This window comes from Pseudonaja textilis, chromosome 3, assembly GCF_049901715.1.
Source record: "Pseudonaja textilis isolate UNSWEBS1 chromosome 3, rPseTex1.2, whole genome shotgun sequence".
NCBI classification, from domain to species: Eukaryota; Metazoa; Chordata; class Lepidosauria; order Squamata; family Elapidae; genus Pseudonaja; species Pseudonaja textilis.
In genome coordinates, this window is record NC_141992.1 from 36,061,789 (window position 1) to 36,089,424 (window position 27,636).

Here is a 27,636-nt window from a genome sequence, read left to right on the forward strand (position 1 = left end):
CAACCTAGAAACCAAATTAAACTAGATAATCTAGGCTTTAGGATTCAAGGCCACATTAGCTTTCTAAATTTCATACCCATAACTTAAACTTATGAAGTAAATTATTTAGAAGTAAAACCTCATTTTATGACAATTTTAAAAGTCATATTTATTTTAACAAGCAAATGGTTTTCTGGCCATCAACATTTCATTATCCAACATTTAGATATTTTCCTGACAATGGTTCTAACAAAGTTTTGCTGCTTAGAATAACTTACTACAGTTCACCATTATTTGATATGTATCATAGGCCAAAGTTTCTTTTGCCAAAAATAGAGAAATATGGAAGTATATGAAAATTCATACCTACACTTAATAAAATAAATAAAATTAATTTTAACGAAAGCTTTTCTAAATATGTCAAATATGGAGATAATCCACTTAAAGTATTACAGTGTAAGTACTTATATTCTACAAAGCAATAGCATCTAAACATCCTTGTTTGGGCTTGCAAGTTAAGCAGGACTGAGGCTGGTTAGGACTTGGTTGGGAGACCACAATAGAATTCATTTCTAGCTGTTAACTACACTGGAAAGTAAAAAAAAAACATCCTGTAAGAATTCATCAGGAAATGATTTCTGTTATACATAAAATTGTATGGATAGGACCATGTAACCGTCAATCAAGCACCACTGTGGAGATTTTACTTAGAATACTTTCAAACAGAAAATTTGTCAAAAGAGGAAGCCCAATTCCAATCAAAGTACTGAGGCAGGCTAGTTTTCTCTAATAACATTGCTATGAAGGAAGTATCTTCTCTGTGTAAATATGCAGCATTCATCTATTTAAGAGGGGTACACTGCAAGGATTGTATTTACTTCAAAGGAAGACAACCCTGCATTTCCAACAGCTTTCCTGTTTATTCTTTTATCAGTATATCTCCTATTTTAAAGACAAATTGAGGAAAATATTAATATTTCTAGTAGACAAAATTGGTATATTGTTCTCAGGCATAACATGTATTCAAATATAAATGTTAAAAAATGTGTGTGAGTATATTTGTGTGCATAATCTATAACTTTCATGATTGAGGAATAGAAAATATGGCATCTTTCCCCAGTAGAATCTTACTGAAAACATATGTCCAGTTTTACATTTTAATTAAATACTTTTTGAGTATTACATGACAATACAGTTTAGACACAGTACAAAGAGAAATCAGTACCAGGGAATGGTACAGTTACAGCAAACAGAATGAAATAATTTCTTAAAGCAAGGGGTATAATGCTGACCAGACTTTTCAGGAATTATCTTCACTGAAGCAGAAAGAATTATAACTCCGCTTTTGCCAAGTTAGTCAAGTGAATAAAAAACCTAAGTACATCACAGGAGATTATTTGACCTTTCCTATAGTACCCATTGGAAAGCTCCAACCTCTTCTGCTCTTATAATCCTTACCAGTACTTGGTTTGTTTGCATCCCATATAAACCACAAATGCGTAACAATTTTTTTTTTAATCGAAAGCTGAGACAAGAGTGAGCTTCTGTGTTGTAGGCTGTTTTTTTTAAAAAAGCAAGTCCTGATTTAATGCAGCATTGTTAAGCAGTGGTGGGATTCAAATTTTTTTACTACTGTTCTATGGGCATGGCTTGGTGGGCATGGCAAGGGAAGGATACTATAAAATCTCCATTCCCACCCCACTCCAGGGAAAGGATACTGCAAAATCCCCATTCCCTCCCTACACCACTAACCGGCTTTCCAGCTCCGTTCTCCTATGCAGGGCAACCAAAGAAGACCCAGCTGATCAGTTGGAACGGGAGGCAAAGAATAGATGGGATCGGGGCCAGTCAGAGGTGGTATTTGCCGGTTCTCCGAACTACTCAAAACTTCCACTATCGGTTCTCCAGAACCTGTCAGAACCTACTGAATACCACCTCTATTGTTAAGGGATGCATTTTAACCAAAATTGCAGAGCAGCTTGCATGATATAGCCAGCAAAATTGCTTACAGGTTTTCTCAAAGGAAAAAAAAAAGCAAATATTAATTTGGTATGGCAATTAGAATGTTATGTAAAGAAAACAGACTTTTCATTATTTGTTTTGGTACCTTCAAATCAGTGTAATTTCTGACAAATGTTTGGACAAGTTTTCTTGACAAAATTTCAGAAGTGGTTTACCATTGCTTCCTTCCTAGGACTAAGAGGTAATGACTGACCCAAAGTCACCCTGGCTTCATGCATAAGTGGAACTAGAAGTCACACTCTTCCAGTTGTTAGCCTGGGACCTTTATTCAGTAGGTTAGATAATGACATAAGGCTGCTATAATTATAGAAGTCTACCATTGATGATGGTCCACAAACTGTAATTGGTACAGCTCTCTCTGTATTTAGGCTATTAATAGAGTTGAAAGGGAACCTTGCAAATCAGACCATAGCATAACAGAAACAATATGTATTTCTTTGTACATTAGTGGCTTCCACATCTCTCTGTAAGAGTAGATGCAGGAAACAAAGAGAGCAAATGTGTCAAACACTTAGCTAATAACCGAGAGTTTATATTTTGTTTCCTGTATAGAAAGCTGCCGCAAAACCAAAAGAGAAGCAACAGTTTAAAAGCAGTAACTCAGCCAATCTACAGAATACTAAGAAGAGCCCCTGAGAGAATTTTCCCAAACTCTTTCTGGCTGACCCAACTGTGAGCTTGTGGCAGTAGTGAAATAAAGAAAACTGAACAAATGAAACTGCATTGCTATGTGTTTTTTACTTTCATTGTGCTTCCTTTATTTCTGTTTTTAATAAAAAGGAACAGGACTAGATACTGGAAATTATTCTGCAATGTTGACAACAAAGGGATTGTAAAGAGCCAGGAAAAACATACTGTTTTGATTGTAGATATGTGTAGGATTATGGAACATTACAAACTTACTTTTAAAATTCAAAAGCATTCACAGATGGCATATGTGTAATTAAAAGCATGTTCTTGAAATTTTTACAAGAATGCAATTTTGAAATGGGGAACTAGGACATAAATAGCCATTTATTCCCCCTCCATGAAGAAAAAAAGTCATTAAATTGGCTTCAATTATTTACTTCGGTTACCAGTACTTAATCCAAAAAAGGAACAGGGAAAGGAGAAAACTCTAATATTTATATTTCCAGTACAATTTCCAACAGCTGGGTTCAAAGATTACAAAAATATTTTAAACTCTGTAGCAGAATTTCTTTTATATCATAGTGTTCTAAATATTGTGCCCAAGTATCGTGCTCCAATGCAGAAATAGCATACTCATTTATGTTAGAGTTGAAATTGCCTAGAATTTGCCAGCAGCATACTGGGAATTGAAATCCATATGTCAAAGCTACCATATTTGAGAAACACCATTTTCAAGCTGACCTGCTTTTTCTCAAGTTCTTGTTATATTTTTGTGTGTACGCTAAATGCATTTTAAGTAATTTAAGTAAAGCAGTAATTTAGTGTGTTACTTTAAAAAGCCTTGAAAAACTCGAAAGGCAAAAGGATGATTTAAGCATATTCTTATTTTACTATTAATGTGCAATTTCTATTGCTATTAGGAAATTATTTTCTAATTCAACACTTTTCAGTTAAAAATGAAAAAACATGAAATATGTCATAACTTTTCTACAATATTCTGTTATTAGTAATAAAAAATCTTAGAAAAATATGAATTGGAAAACATCAAGGAAGGAACAATTAAGTACATGATTGTTAACATAATTATGCACAATTGTTCCTTCTTTGAGGTTTTCCAACTCATATTTTCTTGCTAAGATTCACCTTTTACTACAAATGATTATGCTGGTGATAGTATATGATTTATTATATAATTTTAACTTCTATTGGCACTTAATTAACTAATAGTTTTAAATCCCAATAAATCAAGCCCAATTTGGATTTAACATCTTATAAATAACTAGGTAATCAGATTCAAATCTGATGAATAAGACCATCTAAATTTATATAACAATGTTATAGCTGTGCTTATTTTTCCCATTTTATTCTCCTGGGGGTCTGAATTCAATGAGCATACATGCTATGAAAACTGGGCCTTCTCCCTTAAATGCTATTTAGTGTTAACATCCGAGAAATGCAAAATAGACAACACCCAAATTGCTGCCCACACCTGGAAATCGTTCCCTGAGGATAGGATAAGCATATAAAAATATACAGCAAAAGAAATTTCGATTAATGGAGCCTAGTTCGCTTCCTTAATTAGTTCTAGTTTATTTAGTCTTTATTCTCTCTTCTGAAGCCAAAAAGAATGTTTTTACTGAAAAAGCTGGAAAATGTTGTCAGATGTTATGATTAGCAATCATACAGCTGAACTCTTTATTATGTTGTTTCATATTTGCTTTCAAAGAAAGGGCTATGCATTATAGCCCTGACCTGAAGATTATTTTTCTGTTCACAGTTGAACTCTAATAACTATGAAGGACTAGGCACAATATGAGTATTTTTCAAATTCTGAGTGGCTGGAATCTGTTTTCTTAAACAGATTAAGGGAAGGAAGCCTTAAAGGTCTTCTCTTACTTCTTGATTTTTGTAGTTAACATCTTCTAGAAATGAAACTGCATTCAATATATGCCTTCGATTAACGTTATTGGTATTGTTGCTATTGTGTCTTACATCTGACCTTCCCTTGTGCAAATGATTAGGCACAGGAACAGGCAGGTCTTTTATTTCACACAGAACAGCTGTTCATATAATTCTAATACGGTATTTATTGAAGTAATATAAAGTGTTTTTAACATCAATAATGTACCATATTTATGAATGTGGATTTGTATAAGAAAAAAAGAGAAGATGACCAATTTTAAAATAACAAACAAGTTCTAGCATTGTTCTATCATTTCAAGAGTAAAAATGGAATATAGTTAAGTATAGCATAAGGTGGCTATTGAAAAATGACTATTATGTATGGAAGATATTTACTGTTTAAACTTTTCACCACTAACTGGAACAGTGGTCATAGAAAGTAAACACTTAATACAAAGTAAATTATAAGAATAAGACAAGTTCTCATTAATGATTCTTAAATGTTCACAAACATTTTGAGAGCCAGATTGGTTTAGTGGTTAAGGTACTAAGCTAGAAACTAGGAGAATGTGAGTTAAAATTCTACCTTAGGTATGAAAGTTAGCTGGGTGACTTTGGGTTAAAGTCATCCAGCTGGCTTTCATACCTAAACCTATGATTTAATACTTGGCTGGCTTTTGTACCTAAACTATGAGTTAAGGTTCAGGTAGCAAGTCAATTCCTGTCACAAATAGATCAGCACTTAGTTGATTTGCAAAAAAAGCAAACCCTACACTTCCGGGAAAATGCTATGCTGAACATTAAAGAAAAGGATACATGAATATTTCTACTTAACTTTAGTTTTCATATATTAGATTTCTGTTTGTGCAATCTACATGTTTAATGCATGAGCCACAATTAAACACTGGAAAAGTTACATTTCAAAGTTGGTGTAGTACTGCGTCCAGTCTTGGTCAACACAATACAAAATAGATATTGAGACTAGAAAGGTTGCAGAAAAGATCAATAAAGATGATTAGGGTACTGGAGGCTAACACATATGAAGAACAGGAATAGGGTGTATCTAGTTTAATGAAAAGAAGGACAAGGGATGACATGATAGTAGTGTTCCAATATCTAAAGTGCTGCCGCAAAGAAGAAGGGTCAACCTATTCTCCAAAGTAGCTGAAAGCAGAACAAGAAAGAATGAATGGAAACTAATCAAGGAGAGAACCAACCTAGAACTAAGAAGAAATTACCTGACTGTTGAACATTTAATGGTTTACCTTCAGAAATTGTAGATGCTCCATCACTGGAGGTTTTTAAGAAGATATTGGACAACCATTTGTCTGAAATGATATAGAGTTTCCTGCTTGAGCAGTGGATTGGACTAAAATACCTCAAAGGTTCCTTCCAACTTTTATTCTGTTATTTTCTTACTTACTGGGTTTGTATGGCTACTCAACTCAAAACTATGTGATTTCGTAGCCCGTACAGCAAGAACAAACAGGAAAGAAAAACCATACAGCATTAAAAAGGCAATACAACATAAAAATAGAAACTAAGCACAATAGTTAAATAACAAAAATAGGATTCAATTTACTAGAACTCAGATGCTTTGAAGACGCCAGAAGCTTAATGGCTTTTCTAAAGGCAAACAAAATTTGGACCTGTTATATATCAAAAGAAAGATCATTCCACAGGGATAGTCGTATAGTATTTCCTAGATCCCATGAGATGGCAAAGTTTAAAAGAGGGAACTGGAGAACGCCCCCCTATGGAAACACATTGGCAGCAAATATTCTATAATAACTAACAACTATAATAACTAATAACTATGAATCACACCAAGAAGCCTATTGTGAGCCAGTACAGCTTGCAGACTGGTGGTGTTACATGGGCATGATGAGCTATGTCTATTGCTATCTACACTGCTGCATTATGAACCACATGAAGTTTCTGGATGGTCTTCAGAGGCAGCCCCACATAGAGACCATTGCAATACTACTTTGCGAAGTCACTAAGATATGAATGATTATGAGCAAGGCCTACCAGTCCAGGAATAAGTACAAGTGGCACACCAGAAGCAATTGTAAAATGTTCTCCTTGGCCACAGTTGTCCACCTACTCTTCAAGTAGAAGCTGTGTATTCAGGAGAATCCTCATATGTACATCGTCTGAACAGGGCCATGTCATTCTATCCAGAACTAAAGATGGAAATCCTCTAGTTCCCAGATCAAGGGAATCCAGAATCCATGGCCACTCAGTTTTGGCTGGGTTGAGCCACAACCTCTTTTATCATTTCTAGCTATCATACCTATCAGATATTAGGACATAATCTCCTCAGCTTCATTTAAATAGTTGGCAACAGAGATGTCATTTGCAACTGGGTGTCATTAGCATATTAATGATATATCACATCGTACTGATGGATGACCTCAACAGGTGGCTACGTGTAGATATAAAAAGGAGGGGGGAGAAGGTAGAGCCCTGTGACAGCCCACAAAGCAGGGTGGAGGGGGAAATAACCTTGAAAATTCCTCTCCCACCAAGGCAGACTGGGCCTCAAAGAAGGAGAACCAATGCAAAATGTTGTCCACCACTCTCAGTCCTTGATCCAGAGGTACACTATGGGTTAGGCTGATCGTATAAAGGCCACCTAGGATCAAGAAGGTCCAGGATTAATGCCTCACTCCCATTCTAAGCTTGCAATAGCTCATCAACAAGCATGACCAAACCCATTTCAGTACTATGTCCTGGCTGAATCTCAACTGGAAAGATGGTCTGCTTCCTCCAAGGCCCTCTGAAGTTGGCTGAGGCCAACTGAAGAGATTGTGGGAATCTGGATGAAAATTATCCAGATTAATTTAGTCCAAGGGTGATCTCTTGAAGAAGGGGTATACTGCCATCTCTTCCAGAGCTAGCAGAACCATTCTGTCCACTCCAAAAGGCATTTACCACTACTTGGATCCCTTCACATGTGGATTCTTGGAGGCCTCAATCTACCATGAGGGACATGGATCTAATATACATGGCAGACACATATCTCCAAAGTCCCTGTCCATTTCTTCAAGACTAACAGACATGAACTCATTCTAGAAGACTGTGCTTCGGTCACCTCCGTAGGATTCAAACTTAGAGTGAAATGGGCAAACGATGAGAAAAGCTCCACAGTGACCCTGCAATTGCTCCACCAATTCTTCCTGAGCCAGAAGAGCCTGCTCACTGACACTCAAAGACATAGTAAGGTGGAAAATAAGCTTCCGAGAAAAGTTCTTACTGGCAGTCTTCACTTAATTGGGATCATAATTTTTGTTGCTAAGTGAAGCAGCCATTAAATAAAACATCACATGACTAGACCATTTAGTGATGGGATTTCCAACAGTCATTTCCTGTTTGTGGTTAAGATGAAAACCTCATGCTTCTCCTGCTCTGCCCTAAAGTGAGCTGCCCTACTGAGCTTCAATTTTTGTCATCCACCTATCTCCCCATCTTTGCATTTTTGGCGACCTTGCTCTCTATCACCCTAGCCATCCTGCACTGGGCCACTGCTGCTGTCCCCAGCTGCCCTTCACCATCTTTTTCTTCCCTCTGCTGACGAGGCATACCTGTTGGCCATGTGGTGGACATATGTATTCAGCAGCTGCTTTGGCTGGGTGCACTTTGTCAGCAGTGGGACAAAAATGGCAAAGGGCACTGGGGAGTCAGAGATGGTGGAATGCAGGGTGGAAGAGTGCAGGTCAGTGTACAAGGTGGCCAAAAGGCCAGAGATGGGGGAGGTGGATAGTAGAGGCAGTTGAAGTGCACCTGCAATTGTAAACGCCAAGCACCTAAATTTTGATCATGTGAACACAGTGATGATTCAACACTCATAAGTTCAAAGACCAATTCTAAATACCATTTGTTCAGTGCTTTGAATGGTCACTGAATAGATGTTTAAGAAATGACTACTTGTACTTGCATCTGTTTGGATTTGCTCCCTGTAGAATGCCAATGGCATTGATTGATTCTCTTGTAGGCCCTCTGAAAACCAGGGAACCTCTGTGCACAGAGACAATCCTCAGGACAATCTGTTGCCATAGCCTCTTTCCAAGTGGTGACCAAGCCTCAACTGAACTGTATATATAAATCTCAAGAAAAAAATCTAAAATATCTCTGTGGCCAACAAGGGATAGGCTATTTCACTTCAAATGTACTAAATTGAATCCCAAATCCTAGAGCTACACATTTTGATTTATTGCTTCATTTCATGTCTATCAGTAAACTTTAGACTTTGCTTCTTTGTGGATTTTGCTATGGTATGAAAACTCTAAAATTCTAGTTTTCTCTGTTGTGAAATGTCTCTGAAAGTTAGTTAGTTGTCTGCTTGTTCATTCTACAGCTGAACACTGTATATAATAATCATTTCCATTGACACTCTGAACTTCTGTTTCATCTTTCTCTCATTAATTTGACTATGTTATTTTCTAAAGCCATTATTTTATCCTATTGAAACAAATATGTACTCTCGTAATTCCTTGCCTCTCATTGCAATAATATGCTAAATTGTCACTGATAACTCATTTTTATTTGATGTTCTCTGTGTTAATTTCAAATATTCTTTGGGCCATGTTCCCCATAAACTGTCAATTGTTCATTATTCGTTTGCCCTTATGTCATAAGTCTTGAACAGTAATATATTCTATAGTATTGAATGGTCATTGTAGTTTTTGTAGTTCCATGTTTAGATTTCCAGAATGCATCAGCCTGTTTTAATAGTTTCGTGCTGCGGTAGGCTCCAGAGCTTGGCAACAATATGGAAGTGGTTTACCATTGCCTTCTGGGAGGTTTCTTTTCAACATTCCAGTCTTGCTAATGTTCCTTAAATTCTCGTGTACTGCATCTAAATACTAATCAGAGTAGACTCTGCTCAGCTTTCATGATTAGCTAAAGGCAGTTAGGTGCTGCTATCTACACTGGCCCTAATCTAACAAAAATACTGAAAGAAATGTTTCCCCAGCTATCAATCCCATAAAATTTAAAAATTTAAAAGAGGAGCTACATTGCAAAAATATAGTCCTAGAGCAAATAGCTTCAGATGACTCAAGCAAATGAACAGAGTTATAAGGGAAAACTAAAGATGCAATCAAGTTAAATCTCATGAAGGCACAAATGACCAGTCACAAATTATTCTACCTTGGATACATTATTCAAAGACTCAACTCTCTGGAAAAGGCTCTAATGGTGGGAAAAGTAGAAGGAAAAAGAACAGCAACAAGGTGAATGGATTCAGTTGCAGTAGCAATGGGTGCAACACTAAACGATCTGAAAGACCAGATTAGGATAGATCATCATGGAGGAAATCTATCTATAAAGTCGCTAGGGGTAAAGGAATAATGAGACATAACCAATTCATAACAGCAGAGTAAATGGTCACTTGATTTGTATGTTAGGGAAGTCAAAAAGAATAAAAAAAAGAGAGAGAATGAGGCCAAAACCCCAAACCAAAGACATTCATTTTTAGTTTCTTTGCAATTATTATCTGTACTGTTTATTTTACACAATTTTCCATTTTATGATTGGTTTATGTTTAAATTTATTTTGCAATTATGCAAATCAATTTAATTTTAAAATTAAAGTGTCTAAATAGGATTGACATAGTTCTTCTATGTCGTAATTATATAGAAGAGAAGCAAGAAAGCTACAAAAAAGCAAAAGAGGATAAGCATGTAGCTGAAGGGTGTCTTTCTAAGTTGTTTACCATTTGGTGTAACAAAAGACTGATTTATTTCTTTAACAATGAATGTTGATGAGCCTCTTAATTGAAAGAAGAAAAATGCCTCATTAAGCAATCAACTGAATAGAGAGTTTAGATATCGTCATTTTACATGGTTTCACTGCTTTTCAAACTGGAAGATATTAATACTCTCGGTATTGCTATTGAAGGGAAGAAGAACAGCAAGAAAATTGAATGCAAAGGGATGAGACACAAGAAGGCAGGAAGAAAATGCAAGGTCAGTTCAAAAAGCTGGATTGAGGTAATAACTTGAAGGACTTGAAGTTAAAGACAGTAATTCATATTTTCCATCAAATTTGCAAAACAAATTTGTAAACATATACGTCACAGCATTATAAAATAAGTATTAGATGTTAGTTTGCCTTTATTGGATTCTTTAGAATTGTTTTTAAATTTTCAGAATGTGATTGTACTGTATAAAAGGAAAATTGCCCACATCATCTTTAGCACAAATAAATTTGAAGGGCGCGTTTGGAAAAATGAGAAGATCTGGGATTCAGCATATCCAAAACTCCTTTCATTCACCCCAACACCATAGAAGCCCATAGATTTCTGCCATCACAAGTAGAACGCTCCTGATGGAGAGCAAAGTTCCAAGATTAAAGGACTGTCCCATTTTTGGCACAGCACATTTCTTTAATCTGGTACACCTATTGTATTCCTACTTTTTTTCTTTTAAAAATAAGACAATGTGGACACTACATATCTGTGGGAAGTTTGTAATGACTATTGCTATAGAGAAACATTTCAATTTGTCCAGTATTCCCTAGTGATATAAAGTAGGAGTAATGTTTTAATCAACTAATATTACCACGTCTCTTTTTACACTTCTGAGATAGAAAAAGAACAACTCAAGGAAATGTCTGAAGAATCCGAGTCCTCAAGTTTCTCTGTAACTTGCAAATGGGATTCTTGTCATTTGAAGAAATGATATGAAACGATGACAATTGCTGTATCCAGGCTATTTCAGAGTATTACACATCATATCATTCTATCAATACACCACCAAACTTTAAAATGGAATATTTAAGTATTTTGGACTTGAGAAACAAAGCAGTTTAACAAGCTGTTCAGGTTTTGTCTCATTTCTGTTTTAAAAAAAACTATGTGCTGGTACAAAATATGTAGCTAATGCAATTTCTGATCTTTATGAAGAAATAGGAAACAGTAACTACAGATAAAATTAAGAGGTTTTGTGTCACTGAAGTCTCCTTCTATAATAGAGCCTTGTTAGGGCTTTACTGTACTCCAAGATAAGTACTTCAGATCAGAAATGAACTATGCACCGAGACTACATTTAGGAAAGATGTATGTAATGTGTAATTAAGACAAGCCCTTAGAAAGTTGAAATAAATATATAGAAATTAAGTGACTGCTTACTCTGAATGTCTTTGCAATCGGGGAAGGAGATGATGGGGGAGAATCAGACTGAGACTTTTTGCTTCGAGTATACTCCTTATTCCTGGTATACAAGGAAGACATGGTCCATTCAGGGTGGTAGCAAGGCAACTTTCAGTAGCAATAAGATAGTACTCCTCTGTCTCTGGCTGAAGATGTATAGTGATGTCTAAAGTAAGAAGAAACTGGTTTGATAATTACAGGGTTTTATCCATTCTTCAAAGTTTTAAGTTTCTAAGCATCCAGATAATGCTTGTAAAAAACATATTACAGTCAGCAGTATTCCATAATTCTTTAATCATGGCAAGATAGAACCAGGGAGCTTCTGTAATCGTAGAGAGCCAACCTCAGAACTAAATCAGTCCTCAGATTTTCCAAAATATTTCTTGCTAAACAACAGTTTCCATACAGCAAAGCCAGGATGTTTCCAGATAACCAAACAAAAGAAATCTGATCACAAAAATGACAACCCCTGAAGACTGGTCCATTTGTCCAGCTAAGAAGAGAGTTCCATGAAGAGCATTTTTAATCCACAGCATTTATGAGACAGATCTTCATTGCTGGAACTGAGCTGCATCATCAGTGAGAAAGTACAAATAAGGAAGGAATGCTGCTTCAGAAAAGGGCAATCCAGATGAAGCTGTGTTTTGTTCCGTCCTCCAAATCAGGAACGCCTTCACACACTTGTATCTTCCCTCCCCTTTTGCTATTTTCTGACATTCCAAATTCTTACTTGCTCAGTGAGGAATGCTGGAGGAAAGCCAAAGGCATAGATTCACTTTCAACTTGGGATTTGGACTGCTACTTGTATGAGAAAGAAAGCTATCGGTTCCAGAAACCCAGAAAGCTTCAAGGTAGACAACTCCACAGAATTCAGCAAACTTGTACAGTCTAAAATCTAGCCATTGTTTAATATAATTGTAAGAAGAGCTTGCTGCTTTTTCAAGATTTTTAACAGTTTAGAATCAACATTAAGTAGGTTAGGTACAAGGAGTGCAAAATTAAAGTCTCTTAAAATAGACTAAATTTTATTAACTGAAACAGATTAGCAGATTTACACAGGCAATATTAAATTATATCTCTATATGGAACAAGTACACGTACTCTGTTAAACTAAGTAGCATAGTTCATAAAACAGATTTCTCAGAGTTGTATATTTGCTAAATTAGTTTGGATGTCATCACTTTACTAAGAGGTGCTTATGAATACCATACTTATTCTAAGAAGAAAACATTCTGAAATCCCCCACTTTGTGAACTCAACAACTTTGGTTTTGCAGAATTAAGAATATAGTGGCAGCAGGCAAATTCTGCTTGATAAATCCAGATTTAGTATTATTTAAAAGTAAGATTGATGAAATAATAAGACTTGTTAGCTGTTACTTACTCCCATCCTTTGAATTCAGTGATTCTGGTTTAACCATGTTTGGAATCAATCAATCAAGCAGATTACAAATTTAAAAAATTCACAAATATTTTAAAAGGCTTTATTATTATTAAACTGCATGTAAAATAAGTATATGACAATCAAGTAAGTCTTACTTCTGCCTACTAGAAATTAGAACAATTACCATCGTTGTCACATTTTCTGCTAATCGGGAGAAAGTTAAAAATATAATAGAGAACAAGAGGTATGTTATTCCTACTTTGCTGGACTGGACATGAACAGTAACAATACACTTTTGGCAGTGCAAATCTGCAAACCTGTCTATGACAGTGGGGGAAACTGAGACCTTACATCATATGTTCTTCAATGTCCCTTCCTTCATAACTCTGCTTACTAACAGAAGCCCCAGCTGTTCTGATGAGGAGTTTATTCATTTTTTTTACTTTCAGACTAGAAGGTTAACATCTCTAGGAGCATCACAAAATTTATTTTGGCTGCTACTGTTTTATGCTGCTTAATCCATTCCTAATGTTAAGGTCTTGTGACTATACCAAATTTTATTATGCTTTCCATACTGTACTGTATACATGTTTTAGCCTTTGGTGTATCTCACCACCAACTAACCACAATAAGGTTCTCCCTATGTGTGGATATATACACACTTCAACACATTGAATAATTTAGTAAAATTAATTTAAAATTTTATTCATGAAGTAGGTTGATAATTTTATTAATCAGTTTTAAATATTAGATTTTTAGTATTCTGAATCTTGTATGTATAGTGTTTTGTAGTAGGAATCATTTTGTTTTTGTTAATCAATTAAAATGTCTATGTATTCTAATCTTATAAACTTGTTACAAAAATGTAAATAATGCTGACCAATGACAATAATAAAGACAAATAAGGAAAATACATTTTCTTGGGAAAAGCAGTATGTAATTCTCATAGAATTGTCTATTTACACTAAACTTGCTAGTGAAGGTCGATTTCTGTAAATCCATGTGATTGTCCCATATCTCAAAAAAAAAAAAGTCTGAATGCACATTTGCTGATTCCTTTTTCTTTTTCCTTCATAATTGCCTAGCAAATGATAACAATTAAAAGCAAGCTACGATGCCAGCAAAGAGTATCAAACACCATTTTGAAGGAAGGCTCGCTTAACTCTCCAGTTAATAATCTCCTAATTATACACACACACAATCTTTTTAAACATTGTCAATATAACCAGAACAATAGAGTTATTCATAACCAGCAGTAGTTTAGCTTCTGCTAGAAGGTACTTAGTACAGTGGGAAGGGAGAGCAGAACTTGGTATTTAAAGGGAAAACAAATTACACAATTCAAGTTCTGTGAGCCAGTTTTAAGATCCTGAACTTAACCAATTATGAACAAACATTCCAATTAAAAGTTTAAAAAAGAACTAAAATGGACACTTGAAGTGGAGGATTAAGGCTCACTAGTGCCCTTAGCACTGACAAATCTTGGTGCTCCCCTCCTTTGTACATACAAATCTTTTTACAAATCTTCATTTTTTCTTTCTTTCTGAACTTTGTGGTACCCCCTTTGGGCCTGGTGCTCTAAGCACGTGCTTAGTCTGCTTAATGGTTAATACACCACTGGACAGTTGGCTACAAATTCAGAATTATTTCAACTGATTTTGCCTCTGTAAGTAGTACTCATAAACATATTCTCCCATTTTAATAATTTTTATCAGAATGCCACAATAAAAGATCAATTTTGGCATTGTTCTAAAAATGGCTATTAACAGAACATTTTTTTAAAAAGTTATGGCTTTTGTTTCAGCTCGTTATTCAAGTCTCTAAAATGGTATTTTCTCCCAAACCAAATAACAATACTTCAGTTCAACAAGAGCACTGCAGGGAGAGGAGAGTTGTCAGAAAGATATATTGCGTATTAATAACGATCTTTCTTCATTCTCAAGACATTCCCATTAGAAATGAAATTCATTTTTCACATTTCCAGGAGTTATTAGTCACCTTTTGAAAATCTTTTGTAATAGGATGAATCATTCTTTTAGATTAGTTTAATAATTGGAAATTAATATGAACCAGAAATGTAGTACTGTACACTGGTATAATATACCTTAACAATTTCTTTCAATCTATTAAGTTATACTAATTTCAAATTCCAGAATTTCTTCAAGAAACCTATATTCTGCTAGTTTTCAAAACATCTTATAAGGCAGTCTATTCCATAACAGATGGTCTATATTTCATGCTTGCCTCAAATTAATTCAGTAATTATCCAAGATTTAATCAAGGGAAGAATTATCTTCCAGTTAGTTAAATTACATATCCCAGTGCATCAGACTAGAGGGTAGATCAAGGAGCATAACACTATTTTCTCTTTTACCTATTGCTCATCTCTGTCACTGATTAAGAGATAGGTAATGTTGAAAAGTTAAAAAAACCGGTAAAAAAAAACCTTTTGAGGAACCCTTTCTGATATTCAGAAAAATTAGGAGTATCAGTGCTTATAACATTAAGTTCCCCCTTTTTATGTAGTTAGTATGTGCGATGGAAGGAAAATCAATGGAAAGCAGTTAGGGTAGCTTTATAATTCTACTTCCACAGTAGTTCTGTTCAGATAGTACAAAACCTGTGGGAGCTGGCTTGCATGAAATCTATTCTGCAGATATTTATACAAAATGCTGTTATCTGAGAGGCAGCGATCTCAAACCTTCACCTAGTGAACACTGTGGATTTCATAATATCTATATTGAGCTCATATATACCTAAGGTACTGTATCTGGCCAATTGCCAAGCTAAATAATTTCACCCATGAGCACAAACAATCACTTTAGCTATTTCTAGCAAAATTAATCCCTTGCCATCTCTCCAGTTTAAAATGCACCATACATTTAAACAACATGATCTCCATTTTCTGCTATATTTCCAATACATAAAGTCCATACTGGCCTTAGGTTCCTTTAATTTTCTCTCCAATAACTGTGGATGCTCACTTGGTAACCTGGGGACAAGTCCCCTTTTCTCAGATCAGCCTAACTCAAAGAACTATCATGGGAAAAATGGGAGGAGGAAGTTATTGTGTAGCCACTTTGAGCTCCTGAATAAACGGAGAGATAAAATAGACAGATAAATAATCAAAAGTCAGCTGAGGAAATTTTGGGAATAACAAGTACGTTATTCCCATAATTTATATAACATTTGTTATTTCCTATAACAAGCATATTATAGGAAATAACAAACCACTTGGTATTTTGATTGAACATTCATTTCCTCTTTAACTTTAATTTCAAAAAAGCGTATGGATTTATTCATAGTCAAAGTAACGCAATTTGCACAAAGCATGTAAACTCTGAGCTACTTTACAGTTTGCAAAATTATGACAAGTCTTTAGAAACAAAGTTAGGAGAAGGGAAGTCCAAAAGTTCAAGGAAGAACTACCATGTCTGTGATCGTGACATGACATATGATTATTGGAGGGAGGAAGAAGGGCTAAAAAACTAATAAACCCCCAAAATAGAAGAAGGAATGTAGTATCTTAATAAAGTGTATTGCTTGTTTTGAATAGGAACATTGTACACTTTTTATTTCAACCTCCACTTTCAACTTACTGTTTGATCTTCTCTAACATGCAGAATCCTATCACTTCAGAAAACTGCTGCTTTTGAAAAACTTTCATATGGGTAGAAGTCATACTTGGCAAATCAACATTTTTTTGCTACTGATGAACCACCCCAATCTATTCCAGGTGTTGAAAACTAGTAACAACAAAATAAAAGAAACTACCAGAACTGGCTGTTAGTTAATTCCTAAACACCCATTGGGACAGAAGATCTTCAGAGATTTGCAAAAGGGATTGCATGCAATTCTGGAAGGATGATATTCCACTGCATGGGAGTTGCCACTAAAAAGCACTCTACCTTATACTGAAGACTATATACTGTGAAAAGTTTTTGTGTTGTCAGATAGAGAGAAATTGGCTCTAGTCTAAACTAAACTGATGCAAAAACAATGCAGCTACTTCCTGTAAAAGAAAACAAGCAAAGTTGTTTGCCTGCAATGAACTGAGTAATGAATGCTGCTCTAACACCAAGCAACAAGTTCTCTTAATGGGAGGATCCCTTTCAGCACTTAAACACACAGGAATTTACATGTCCATTCAGACATCTGCCTTCACTGACTGGCAGTCAAGGTTTTTTCTTTCTTTCTGTTGCACATATTAAGGGTCACATAAATTCCTATGAATTAGTACTGTCAAATAAAAGGACTTTTCACTTTTTTTTAAAGTTAGCCAAATGTTTCAAGTCTCATTTAGTTTATCCATAACTCTGGTTAGGAAGACAAACAGAAAGGCAGAAATCCACAAGAACAATAACTTTCTTTCATCCCCCACAAGCCATAATCTTGGCACGTTTGGGAGTTTAATCACATTTAAAGGGAAGTTTTAGAAACAAACAAATTAATGTAAATACTGTGTAAGTGGCTAAAGAGAACAGTATGTACATGCAACAAAAATAGCAATAAGCTAAAAAAATTAGGAAAGAAGATCCATTCTGACTTGAAGGCCATTTCCTGGGCTTCAAGCCAAGATATGCACACTAGAGAGCCCACTTTTCATTCAAAGACTGTTATAAACAGAGAAACTAAGGAAGAGCATTTGATCATAGCAAAATCCATGACTTTAAAATTATAGTGTACTGAAAGTGTTTAAAATACAAACGTAATTTTTGTAGGCTGTGACTTGAGACCCAATAATATCTGATACAGAAAGCAGATACTTCTTAACAAATCCAGACTTAGGTGACATTGTCAAAACTGTATTTTATGCTATATTTGTTGGAAAAATGGTGTTGGTGAAAGTTAACATACCTTTCTATAAAGTCGCTTAGCATGCAAGTAAATTATCCATGCAAAAAAAAAAAAATCTAATTAAAAAACCAGACCACAGGAAAGTAGAGGTTATCAGAAGGAACAAATTTATGACATTTATTTCTAAGTTACTGTAAAGAAACAATAACTCTACTATGCTAAAGATATTATGGTGACACCTGAACATGCAAAAGTTCTGAAAGCTCTAGTAGTGAAAGTCAAGGAGGACAATAAAAGAAATAGGACTGAAGCTAAATATAAAAAAGTCCAAACTAATGAAACAGATAGAACAACCAGCCTCAGAACTGACAATGAAAATATCAAAGTCTTGAATAGCTTCTGCCTTTTAGGATCAATAAAGCAAGTAGTAGTTAAGAAATAAACCGCAGACTAGCATTTGGAAGATCAGGGATTTAAGGTTTTTGGAAAAAAAATATTAGAATGCCATGAAATGTCTGAACCCACAATTCTCTACAAATATAGTTGGACTTTGAAGAAAAAGGGGAGGGACAGCATTAAACTTTGGTGTCGGAGAAAACACCTGGGAATATAATAGACAGTCAAGAAAACAAAGACATTTAGTCTTCTTGGGACACATTACAGTAAATGAAGACCTAGGTCTCTAGAGAAGTTCTAATGCTAGAAAAAGAGGAAGGAAGGGAGGGAGGGAGGGAGGGGATAACCAGTAGTAAAGTGGATGGATTCAGTTACAGTAGCAATGAATCCATTTGTGGGAGACCTGAAAGACCAGGTTAGCTTTCTTTATTCAGAGCATCTCCTCTTTAGAAACATTTTCATAGGCCAAATATCATAAATATGCAATGTATATACAGAAGAAATGACTTAAGTCTTCTTTTACATCAAATATAAATAAAACTTCAGCTCTTGCTGTACAACATAGTATATATTTTTTTATAATTTATAAATAATACTAGTCATCAAATCCATATGTAATGATTCTATTTTACAACTTTCTAGTGCAAATTAAAATGCTCTACCTTATTTAGAAACTTTAATAGCAGTTTACCTTTATGGTAGAAACTTTTTTAAAAAAACCTGATAATTCTCAACTCCCTTTTCAGATAAAAGTTTCATCATTCTGAAACAAGGGTACTGAATTAGAGTGAAGTTTCTATGGACTTTCTGATAGTTATTTATCTTACTTGATAAATAGCAACCATATCATAGCCAAAGCAATAGATATTTGACATCACTCTTCAAAAGGTTGTTAGCATAGCTCATTCCCTTAAGATGGTGATTTGCTTGGGAAGCATTTCAGTTGAGCCAACTGGTTTAAATCCTACTGGAGGTTCAGTAGGAATCTTTGATTCAAATGAACTGATAATCCAAAAGGCTCACATACTTTGCCACACACAGAAATATGCAGCTTTGGATCATTTTCTTCAATAGATAAATGAACAGGTCATTTGTTTTTGACTCATTGGTTTAGTTGGGTTCTTTTTGTCTAATTTTATGACTTATGTGGAGAACAGATCATGTTTCAGCTCGTATTTATGCCATTCAAAAGAGTTCATGGAATCTTAAATCACAGAGTTTCTGTCCTAATATTAATACTGATAGTCCCCAACTTACGGCCAAAATTAAGAACAGAATTTCCATTGTTAAGCAAGGCAGTTGTTAAGTGAATCACATCAAATTTTATGACCTTTTACTTTGCCAGACTTGTTGAGTGAATCAGGAGGTTGTTAAACAAATCAGCTTCGCCCATTAGCTTTGCTGGCCTGAAGATGGCTGGGAAGGTCGCAAATGGTGATCACATGACCCCAGATGTAAATGCAGGCCGGATGCCAACTGCAGGAATTTTGATCATAGGGATGCTGTAATGGTTATAGATTTGAGGATTGGTTATAAATAACTTTTTCCGCACTGCTGTAACATTGTAGGGTCACTAAACAAATGGTTGTAGGTTGAGGACTACCTATATCTCCAAAGAAACAAATAGCTTTCTCAGACACAACTGAAGCTTCCTCAAGATTGTCTGACACCTTTCATTTACAACAGAGAAGACAGCATACTACAGAGATTCTGATTATTAAATGTTCTGAAGTGCTCAGTACTTCTCTGGAACAAATACAGAAGGATTAAACTTGACTGAAATATTAGCTTGATCATTTGGGAAAGGAGGAAAATAAAATTACTTCCAGGAATTATCTTTTTCTATTATTACCTTTTCTCCTCTTCCCATTCTTTTGGTTTTTAAATCATGAGCAAATATATGCTTATATAAAAATATAACCATAGAAGACTAACAGAATTTTATTTTGTATGGGCAATTTTTACTATTTATTATATCTTTTGAAATGATAGAAACTTCAAGCACAATTAGTCAAATATCATTTTCTTTATAATTATCTTTTGAAATTAAATATAAGCTGACATAATACTTTAACATTAAGTATGTTTAATGTTTAATTGGGGACATTCTTAAATAAAAATATCCCCAACATCCTGAAGGCCATGCAATAAAATTGCTCTCATACCTCCTCCCCCTTCCATCAAACTAGTGATAGAAATCCCAAAAGTGCTTTTCAAAAGGCAACTGGGCTTTCTTGATTTTTGTTCCTTGAAAACATTTCACTTCTCATCCAAGAAGCTACTTCAACTTCTGGTTGAATGGTGGGGAATGGAAAGATTTATATTCCTTTGCAGTTATCTGTCGAGGTTGAGTCCACTTGCGGGCTTATCTGTACCCTCACGGTCACCTGAATCAGAGTGAAAATGGGTGTGGAAGAGCAGTGGAATCCTACCTGTTCCACTACTGATTCAGTGATCGTTTGCATGCACGCGCACCTAACACGCACGCACCAAACGCGCACGCACCTAACACACACGTGCAGCTTTCCCCACACCAGCTGAGGCCTGCACTGCCAATCAGCTGAAAAATTAAAGAAAAGTGCAGGGGCGGGAGAGAGGGCTGATCCTGCGCTTTCTCCTCTCAGCTGATTGTGGGAGGCTTTTTTCCCCTCCTCTCACCTGATCCTGGGAGGCTTTTTTTACTAACTGGTCCAAACCGGTAACATACCACCACTGGTGTGGAACCTTCTTGGGACTGCTGAAAGGACTGTGTTGTAGACAGGAGATGGATGGTGTCACATCCTCTCCCCCTCTGTTGAGGTAGGGCTATTCAATTTTAATGCAGATGGCCTGTTTGACCCCTCTTTCAAACCAATGGTCCTTTTATGTCCAGAATGTGGACTTTGCTGTTTTCAAATGATTGAAAAAAATATACTACTTACTTATAGTATTTATTTTGTTTTACCTCTATAGCACATGGATTGTCAAGCTTTGTAGTATTACTGGTAGAAATACTCATTGCAGGCTTGTCTAGCAAAATGAGGACAAAGCTCAAAGAAAAGACTGTGGGAACCCAATAAAAAATTACGATTTTCCTAGGCAAGCCTGCAGTTTGGTTATATATGCAAAGCAGGGAGTAAATTCAAATTAGACTTTAACAGTCACTTGGTGACTTTATTCCTTTCAAAGTATGACAAAAATGGATATACTAAGAGATGTAGTCTGATATCCCACCAATAGTATATATTACAGAAAAAAAAAAAGATTTGCCAAAAAACTTTCAATAACATTTTAATGCCACAGATAATTTCTGATTATAAAGCTGATATATTAGAAGCTTTTCCCCATGTCCAATCAGAATTCAATCATTGTTTTATCTTAGCTACCTAAAATTATCTTTTTGCTTCTAAGTATCTGAAAGTTATCCAGTATCACTGCATTATTCTAGGAAATAAAACATGCAAGAGAAGAAAGAAAGAAAGAAAGAAAGAAAGAAAGAAAGAAAGAAAGAAAGAAAGAAAGAAAGAAAGAAAGAAAGAAAGAGCATCAGAATCCACATATTCACTGAAGCAGTTAAAACTATAATATATCACTATTTAAATAGCCCTTCTTCCAAATAAACTACAAGAAACCCAGCTAAACGCAACTACTAAGAAAATTTTATGGCGTGAGAGCAACATGAAATAGACAGGGGCATACCTCACCATATTAGGTAGTCAATATCCCAGAAAACAAAAAGGAGGACATAGGCCTAATAAAGTCATTGCTCTTGAGAGCAACAAAGTTTCTGATAATAAAGCAAAGAAATGAGAAACAGATACCATACAGATCAGCAGAAATAGCCCTGTGATTGAGAATTGGAAGGATTTAAGCAGGGCTCTTTATTTCTTTCCCCAAGGAAATGCAAAATTAACAAGAAAATAATATTGTATATACTTGCATAAAAAATACAATTTCCTCCCAGTCAAACTCAGCTAGTGGTGACTTCATGGATCATCCATGTAGTTTTTTCACAACACTGCATACCATTCATGCAATTCCCTTTTGACGTAAGTTATGTATGCAGAGTGTGGAAAAACAGTGTGGAAAAAGGATAAGAAATAGTAAGTCAAATAAATTAAAAGCATCAAATAAGAGGAAGACAACAATATATAGTTAAAACTAATTTATACACACAGCAAATATTCTACTTCTCCATCTTTTCAAACTTTGCTTTGCTTTCCATCTTTCTTCACAATATCTACATATCACCGCATACACTGTTTTCCATTCTGAACCTCTCTGTGCATTCTGTTTATTTTTGTACATGTTTAATTTAATAAAATACTGTTCTTATAACATGTGCTGATCAGTTGGCTGGAGTCTTTACCAGTATCTTCAATTGGTCTTTATCCCAGTCCATTATTCCATCTTGTTTGAAGACTTCCACCATTGTTACGCAGCCAAAGAAGTTCCCTATCAATAAGCTCAAAGATTACAGACCAGTGGCACTCACTCCTATCATTATGAAGTGCTTTGAGAAATTGGTCTGCCAGCACATCATTCCTGGTCTTCCACATACATTTGATAAACACCAGTTTGTATACAGAAAAAATAGATCTACAGAGGACACTATAGCCATCACTCTTCACACTGCTCTGACTCATCTAGAACAACAGGGGTGGGGGGCTACGTGAGGATGCTTTTTGTGGATTTTAGTTCTACATTTAACACAATTCTTCCACATAGACTAGTATCTAAACTTCTGGACCTTGGGCTTTCTAATTCAATCTGCCTTTGGATTATGGATTTCCTGTCTGGCCACTCACAGAGGGTCAGATTGGGTAATCATAACTCTTCATCCCTTATTCTTAACACTGGTACATCACAGGGTTGCATGTTGAGTCCCTTACTCTATATTCTTTATGTGCATGACTACATTCCCACTCATGCTAGTAATACTATTGCTAAATTTGCAGATGATACAACAGTGGCAGGACTTACCTCCGGGAGGGATGAGTCTGCCTACTGAGATGAGGTGGACCGGTTGCTTCTGTGGTGTGGAGACAATAACTTGGTCCTCAACACCAATAAGACCAAGAAGCTTATAGTGGATTATAGAAGGAACAGATCAGACATCCAGCCCTTGTTTATCAATGGAGACCGAATAGAGCAAGTGGCCAGTTTTAAGTTTCTGGATGTTACCCTAAAAGAGGACCTGACCTGGGGTGCCCACATTGCAGCCCTGGTCAAAAGGGCCCAGCAGAGATTATACTACCTGAGACTTCTCAGAAAACAACAACTGAATGAAAAACTGCTGGTGACCTTCTACCACTGCACCATAGACAGCATTTTAACATACTGCACCTCTGTATGGTTTGCCAATTGCATAGTGGCAGATAGAAAAGCACTCCAGAGGGTTAATGTCATTGCCCAGAAGATCATTGGTTGCCCTCTCCCCACTTTGGAAGAGCTTTATAGCTCTCACTGCCTTAAGAAAGTTCAAAACATTCTCAAAGATCCATTTCATCCTGGGAAGCCTTTTTTTTGGAACTATTACCATCTGGCAAATGGTACAGAATAATAAAAACAAGGACAAATAGGCTGGAAAACATCTATCCCAGGGCTCTTTTGAATTCAACTGTATGGTGCAATGTTGGTGTGGTGTCGGGGGTTTCTGGTTCAATGTGTGAAGGGTGAAGGATGTGTGTTTGTGTTTATTTTCATAGTCATGGTCATGATGTGCACTGAAGATGATGTTTGATTTCATTGTACAAGGTGCAGTGACAATAAAGAAAAATAAACTAAACTAAATTTGGTAACTAAATTTCAAATCCACTTATACTTTTGCCACATGCAATATTTTCTGTTAATAGTTAAGTACATACAGTTTTGGTAAGCCAAAAGTGTAATCAAGACCTATATACCTAATCGTGATACTCTACGCAAATTATGATCTCTAACTTAGATACAGCCTTGCAAGTTAATATATTGTTATCTACAACTCACAACACAGACACACACACCATACCAACATTCATTCCAGATGCAGAACTATTACAATTGACAATCCTCCTTATATCAAAACTCCCTCAGAAACAAATATCAAATGCAATAAGAGATTCCCACTTTCACATGCTCACTGAAAAAGACTAGTTCATATACTAGTTTCCAACACTGTGTAGCCTAACCTCTTGCTCATTGCAATAAGCCTGCCTACTGTGAGTGAATCTTTTACCGTATAAAACTTACAAATATTTTTTCTAGTATTACTCCTGAATCAAGCACATTTTCCATATTTTTAGTGCTCCAGATATTAGTAATTTCAGGTAGTAATTCAATGTCGATGGATTTATTCTCAGTATTTTTAAAATTAGGTATGATAGCCATGACTAAATGATTTTTTTAATAGTTACTGTAAAGAAAAGAAATTCTGAATAGAATAAAGGCATTATTAAAAATAATTAAGACCATTGCAACATACAGATATATCACATTTAGAAAACTAAAACGTTCCACAGTAAGGTGTGTTTCTTCTGCATTTATGGTACAAATTTGAAATATTTCTATATTTATTATACATTTTCCAACTCTCATGTTTGATTAAAAGTATTCTAAACTATCTCAAAGTCTAATATAAAAATACAAAAGAACTGAATTAAATGTTACTGTATCACAGTAATCTATAGCAAAATATGAGTTGGAAGGGACCTTGGAGGTCTTCAAGTCTAAATCCTTGCTCGTGCAGGGAACCCTATACCCATTTTAGACAAATGGTTGTCTAATTTCTTCTTAAAAACCTCCAGTGTTAGAGCACCCAAAACTTCTAGCCTATGTGTAATTAATCATTACATAATAAAGATATGACACTGCCATGCAATAAATCAGGTTTGACTAATAAAAGCCTGACAAAGACAACTGAAAAAAAGAAGTAAAGTTTGCCTAATTTCTGAGCGTTCTGCATTGTTAATCAAATGGGATGAAATTTTACAGAAGTTTAAAAAAAATGATATAAATAGTTATCTCACTTTACTTTGTAGAAAGCATCCTTATAGTGTACCACATATTGTTCTAGGCAAGATTATTTGATATTTTTCTTAGTTCAAATATCACTTCAGATTGAAAAATGAAAAACTACCTTATGTGCTATACATTGGGTTTCTTAATAATGTATATAGAAAGTATTTCTTTGTATTTTACCCCTGTTATTTTGCCATTACTGGTTTTGGCAAAAGCATAAATCTGATTTATGGCGTGGCCATTCCAATTATATCGTAAATCATTTCATCCATATGTGGCCGAGCAAAAAATAAAACATGTATTTCTTTTCATATGCATCAAAGTCTTATTCCAAAGAGCCTGCCTTACTTTTTTATGTTCTCAACAACTTCCTGCATTGCCTTCATAATTATTACATATCAAGTTATAGTTTAGTGAAAAACAAATAAAAATACTAATATCATCATTATTATAGAAGGGTAAGAAGAGAATACTTATTACAAGGGACAGAAAAATAATCCAAAATGTACTGGAAATTATTTTAAATCAAATCTGTTTCTTTTAAAATGTTAATGAGTTGAAAAAAACAGTCTTGGAACCAAAATTTCACATGAAACAGCTCATGAACGAATATCTATCTATATCTCTATGCTTACCTTGTTCTCCATTACTTCTTCAGTACCATCTATTTCTTCATCCTACAAAATAAACATAAAATAAACGTTTGAAATAAATAAGTTTTCTTCATAAGCTAACTAAAAATGTACTTAAAGAAACCTACTGAGGCAAACAATACTCATTTTTATACTGTATTATTTAGACAATACTATACCAGAATATACCAGAAAAATGTCTGGTAAGTTATATTAATTAAAGCCTTGAAATTATTTGAATGTTTGAACATGAATCTCCAGCTAAATTGTAAATTGGTTGACTGCAAAATATGTTTAAAACATAATGTAAACTATTTTTAGAAAAAGCTCTCTTGAAGAATGTTAGAAACAGAGTTGCTAGATATACCTTATCCCTGTATCTCTTATTATAATTTAGTACAAACATGCTATCAATCTGCAAGGTCTTGTTTCATTACCCATTTGTTTCATGATCCATTTTAAGCACTATAAATTTCATTGTAATATGTTTCTCTTTCTCCACACTAACTGTAATTTCTGAGAGACTTGTTAGTAGTTACTGATATGCAACAGCACGCTAAATAATTCATGAGCTTTTAAACCAGCTAGAGAAATTTGACAAAATCTTTTGAAAATTCATCTTGGGGTTTCTGTAACTTTCCAAAGGTGTGCTGGAGATTGCAAAAAATCTGAGCATTATATCCAGTAGTTCAGCTAAGGAACTATTGATTTAGCTATATTCTAGATAAGATGATGGGCAAAACAGTGCAAATACATGACTGTAATGAACATTTAAGAGTTTGACAGACTAATTTGCAGCAAAATACTACTGAAGCTATTGTGAGCCAATTACTTACTTAAATATGCATCCAACAGTACTATATTGTTATTTTAATTAGGGTTGTACACAGTAAGCAAACTGTTTGCATTTTGTTTTTTAATCAATGTTATTCCTACCTTTAGAATAAACATTGTAACAATTATAGTTTCAATTACATACACTGAAGGTCTTTTGTTTTCCTTTTAGAATTACATAATGCCCTATGTCCTTAACAATTAGGTAGGGCTATCCATCCCAGTGGATCAGAATTTAATCTTTCATTCTTTGGTTTCATGTATGAATGACAATACCTACATCCTTTGTAAAGAAAGAGATTCCAGTGCCTCTCCGTCTTTCTTTTGGTCGCCTTCTCTCTCTTACTGACTGCTTGTTTGAAGTTCTGTCATCCAGGTCCTGATCTTCATATTCTGTTAAAAGAAACAAAGCTTCAGCTAAAAATAGTAATGTATTCAATCATCGGACCATTTTCAAAATAAGACAAGATAGTACTCATACAGAGAGATTTGTTTAGCCTCATCATCTACCAAGCTCTACCAATCTATATCTATCTGTCTGTCTGTCTGTCTATTGTGGGTCTATCAAATAGAGGTAGTTCTCAGTTAATAACCATTTGTTCAGTGATAATTCAAATTTACAATGGCAACTGCAGTCATATGACTGTGAACTGCATCTTTTGCTGCTGGCTTCCCACCAGCAAAGTCAATGGAGATGCTGACGGGAAGATTACCAGTTGCTTGGGTAAGTTTTCCCCATCCCCACACACCTCACTGTTCTTGTGCCACACTCTCTTGGGCACTTGGGCACACTTGCACATTTTCTCCCATCCATCAACAGCCACTCCAAGCTCTAATGCAGGGGTCACCAACCTTTTGGACCTCAGGGACCACCAAACTTATAATTTAAAATTCCATGGACCACTAATATGAATTTTGACTGACAGT

General features: G+C 35.2%; 1 protein-coding gene across 7 annotated transcripts in view; it reads right to left on the reverse strand.

The window, feature by feature from the left end:
- The window catches only part of PPP1R12B (protein phosphatase 1 regulatory subunit 12B), a 105,629-nt gene that overhangs the window by 25,910 nt on the left and 52,083 nt on the right, over nt 1-27,636 (reverse strand). For 6 of the 7 annotated variants that reach the window (XM_026713033.2, XM_026713031.2, XM_026713032.2 and 3 more), the window contains 2 exons: nt 26,990-27,102; nt 25,879-25,920 (listed from right to left, as the gene is read on the reverse strand). In XM_026713033.2, coding sequence (XP_026568818.1) covers nt 25,879-25,920; nt 26,990-27,102 — 155 coding nt within the window. Of the gene's footprint in view, nt 1-11,668; nt 12,369-25,878; nt 25,921-26,989; nt 27,103-27,636 lie in introns of those variants that run through there. The other variant, XM_026713035.2, reaches the window with a different exon arrangement.